The sequence below is a fragment of the Volvox carteri genome (genome assembly GCF_000143455.1).
Source record: "Volvox carteri f. nagariensis unplaced genomic scaffold VOLCAscaffold_16, whole genome shotgun sequence".
NCBI lineage: Eukaryota > Viridiplantae > Chlorophyta > Chlorophyceae > Chlamydomonadales > Volvocaceae > Volvox > Volvox carteri.
Genome location: NW_003307559.1, coordinates 372,044 through 376,109, shown reverse-complemented (window position 1 = coordinate 376,109; position 4,066 = coordinate 372,044). Strand labels below are relative to the sequence as shown.

At 59.9% G+C, this 4,066-nt stretch overlaps 1 protein-coding gene across 1 annotated transcript in view; it reads left to right on the top strand.

Moving 5' to 3' along the window:
• VOLCADRAFT_104477 (uncharacterized protein) overlaps positions 1-4,066 on the top strand; it is a gene marked incomplete at its 3' end in the record, with an annotated part of 12,023 nt that overhangs the window by 5,603 nt on the left and 2,354 nt on the right. The window contains exons 9-16 of the mRNA XM_002949883.1: positions 72-319; positions 712-850; positions 1,477-1,695; positions 1,906-1,941; positions 2,065-2,121; positions 2,398-2,647; positions 3,367-3,525; positions 3,820-4,032. Coding sequence (XP_002949929.1) covers positions 72-319; positions 712-850; positions 1,477-1,695; positions 1,906-1,941; positions 2,065-2,121; positions 2,398-2,647; positions 3,367-3,525; positions 3,820-4,032 — 1,321 coding nt within the window. The remainder of the gene's footprint in view (positions 1-71; positions 320-711; positions 851-1,476; positions 1,696-1,905; positions 1,942-2,064; positions 2,122-2,397; positions 2,648-3,366; positions 3,526-3,819; positions 4,033-4,066) is intronic.

The following is a 4,066-nucleotide window of genomic DNA, read 5'->3' as shown; positions in this document are numbered from 1 at the left end:
TCACCTGCCCCCCCCCCGGGCGCCGCACCCCACCCTCCACCCTCCAACCCAACCCCCACCCCTCCCCACAGATGCCCAACACCGATGTGGATGTACGGTACCTGGTGTGGGGCTCGGATATGTTCCTGGCGCTCAACGTCACCCCGCCCCGCGCCCCCGGCCCCGCCGACCCTGATCCCCGGGGGGCCTTCGTGCTGACGTTGGCACCCCCGGCTCCGGAACACACCACCCCCTTCCCCCGCTCGATCATCTTCATACTGGACAGATCGGGGAGCATGATGGGGGAGCCTTTGTCGTACGCAAAGTGGGTGCGGGAGGGGTGAGCACCCAGAGAGGCCGGGGGGGGGAAGGGGCCGGGGTTTGGTGTTTGTGTGTTCCCACCGAGTGGGAGCACGCGCTCGGGGTTTGCTTGCTAGGGCTCGGGAGAAGATGAAACACACACACACAGACCGCCCGCGACGGCGACCTCAGAGGGGGCGAGGGCTTTGCATCTTTGTATCTTGTCCCGGATTACTTGTCTTGATGTCTTTCTTCCCCCATCGTCTGTATACACACACACACACACACACACACGTACGTCAGGTCCTATCCGCTGTCGATCTTTAGATTCAACAATCGTCACAGCCATCACCAGTACTGCTCCACACGGGCACTCCGGGCTACATTCGCGGTCCCTGATCTCCGCCGACCCATCCCCCCCTCGCCCTCCAGGTCCGCTCTGTCGTACGGTTTACGGTTGTTGACCCCCCTGGACCAATTCACGGTGGTTGCATTCGACCACGAGCAGTTGTGGTTTACCCCGGGCGGCCAGCTGCTGCCGGGCACAGCGCAAAACGTGGCAGCGTGTGAGGTGGGGAGGGGGAGGAGGGGGAGGGGAGGGGGCCGAGACCCAGAGTGGGGGGGAGGGGGATTCACGAAACGCCGAAACGGCCCTCTCCCGCCCAAACCCGGCTGTTCCACGTTTTTCCCCACCCCTGCCACCGTCCCCTTGATGGATGTCCGTCCGTAGTGGTGAAGTAAAGTTCTTTAAGAAGGGCGGTTGCGCCATCATCGCTTCCGACTCCTCCTGCAGTTTGCAGCAGCTTTGGGTGTCTGTCGTCCCACATTGACAGTTTGCTCTCCTTACACCACCACCACCGCCACCACCACCACCACCACCACCACCGCCACCACCACCACCACCACCACCGCCACCTGCTTGGTGACAACCCCGGGTTCCCTTCGGGGTTGTCCCTGAAGGGAATGACACCCAAGGGGACTTAGAACCATTCTTGTTATCTTATTATTATTATTATTATTATTATTATTATTATTATTATTATTATTGTTGTTATTATGATTATTATTATTATTAATTATTATTATGACTATTATGACTATTATGACTATTACCACCACCACCATATGATTTACCCGCTGGCCCCTCCGCTCTTTCCACCTAACCTCCCCCACGCCGTCCCCCTGCTCCCCCTCTAGTCCTGGATCCACAGCTCCATTTCCGCCCGCGGCCTGACGGACATCCGGGGCCCCCTGCAGACCGCCATGGGGGTGCTCACGGCGGCGGCTGGGGCGGCAGCGGGGGGGCAGTACCCGCAGCAGCAGCAGGGGGGGGAACAGCACCAGCAGGGGGCGGCGGCGGTGGGGACCCCTCGCCCGCTGCCCTTCATATTCCTGGTCACTGATGGCTGCGTGACGGTGAGCTGGAGTGTATGTATGTATGTATGTATGTATATCGGAGCCCTCCGAGGGATGATGTCGAGGTTGTGTTCCGGCGGGGGTTGGGGTGTTATGGGGGCGCCGGGGGTTATCTGCCGTACGTGGTCATGTCTTGCCTACACCAACATACGCGCGCATACACACACACACAAAGTACCCACATTTACGCACACCTACCTACCAATCCAGGACGAGAAGGACATTTGCCGCTACGTGGAGCAGCACGTGGGGGCCCTCGTACAGCAGCAGCAGCAGCAGCAGTCACAACAGCTACTGCCGCCGGCCGGCATTCCGCGGATTTGCACTTTTGGCATAGGGCCCTACTGCAACCACTACTTCCTCAAGCAGCTGGCGACGTACGGCAGGGGCTCGTTCGATGTGGCGTTTCGACCACATGCCATTCAGGTGCGGGACTACTACAGGGAAGGGGAAGGGGGGGTGCGGTGTGGTGCTCTTTGTCGACTATGTTCCTAATTATCCCATATGCATTCCGTATGTACGTCGGAGAGAGTTTTTTCAAAAAGAAAATATACCGGATACACCGATACCCGAAACCCTATATATATAACCGATAACCCGATGTTGCGGCTTTTTGGCCCCTCTCCATCTCCCTGCGTTTTACCTGGTTGCGTCTCCCCCCCCCCTCCCCCCCGGTCCCCCTCCCCCCGGTCCCCCCCTCAGGCCCAGATGCAGAACATGCTGACCGCCGCCCAGCGCCCCGTGCTGTCCGACCTGACCCTCACCCTCCCTGGCGTGGAGCAGTGCGAGCTGTACCCCTTCCCACTGCCCGACCTGTTCTGCGGCATGCCGCTGCTGGTGGCGGGCAAGTTCCGGGGGGCCTGGCCGCCATTGCGACCCCTTGATCAGGGGCAGCAGGATCAGGGGCAGGGAGGAGGGGTGTGTGTGAATGGGATGCTGCCCAACGGAACAGGTGAGGGGGGTCGAGGGGGGCTTGAGGGGGGTTTGAGGGGTGGGTGGGAAAAGAGGTGTGTGGAGGGCAGGAGGGCATGGAGGCGGGGGGGACCTGGGAGGAAAGGGGAAATCGTGGAGGACGGGATGTCGGATAAGGGGAGGGACAAACAAACGAATAACTGAACCAACCATGAGAGAGATGTACGGCAGATAACGTGTGTACCTTGTTGTACGTCAGGAGAGGTCCGTCTTGGTGCTGCGCGCCCAACCCCCCCCCCCCACACACATACACACACACACACCTGTGGCGTTTGCGGTACTGCGGTCCCCTTCCTCCTGTCACCCACCTTCACCCTCATCCCTCAAATGTATGTCCGTATGCCCGTCCTCTTCCTGAAGGAACCCTCCTGTCCGCTTCCCACCCCCTCCCTACCTGCAGCTGCCAGCCCTCTTCCGTCCCCTCCCCCCTTCCCCTTCCCCCTTCATGATTTCCCCTCCCCGAGACACACACATACACATACGCACATACATACACACGTACGTGCGCACACCATTCCGCATTTTTTTGGCCATCTAATGACTCTTGCAGTAAAAGTACCTTTCGTCAGAGTTCAGACACGGCAATGAGTAACGTCTAAACCGTATCACATTCCCTCCACTTTCCCTTCTCCCTCCCCTCTCCCTCTCTCCTCTTTCCTCCGCACACACACATACATACACACACGTGTACACACGCAGCCTGGAGCTCGAACCCGGTGTACCCCGGCAAGGAGAGCGATCTGCCCCTGGACAAGATCTTCATCAAGAACCGCCTGGATCTGCTGACCGCTCAGGCCTGGTTGGAGGGCAACCCCCCACAGCTGGTCAACAACATTGTGGACTTGTCCATCGCCACGGGTGAGGAGGGGGTTTGAGAGGGGGGTGAGGGAGGGGGGTGGATGTGTGCTGTGCGTATCGTGTAAAAGGGAGCATGTGTATGCGTATGGTTGTATGTATGTTTGTGTTCTGGTCTGTGTCTGCCGCCGAGGCCAGCTCGCGCTAGTGGCCATTATGACACGCACCTCAAGACACCCAAAACACACATGTGCCGAGGACCGCCCGCGCCCTCCTGCACCCGGCATTTCCCCTCCCGTCTAAAAGGTGAAAAAACCTTCCCCCTCACCTCCTCCCACCTCCTCACCCCCTCCACAGGTGTCCCCTGCGCTCACACCCGTACGGTCACCTTTGAAACCACCCGCAAGGACTTCGCGGCCCTGCAGCACGCGGCCAACACGGGGGGTCGCAGGAAGATCAATTACGCCAAATACGCCATTGGGGGGGCGGCTGGGCTGGTGGTGCTGGCGGGACTGGGGGTGGGGGCGGCGTTCGCATTCGGAGATGTGGGGGCCACTGCGGCGAATGCGGGTGAGAGGTCGTTGAGTTGGCGGTTGGGGCCGGT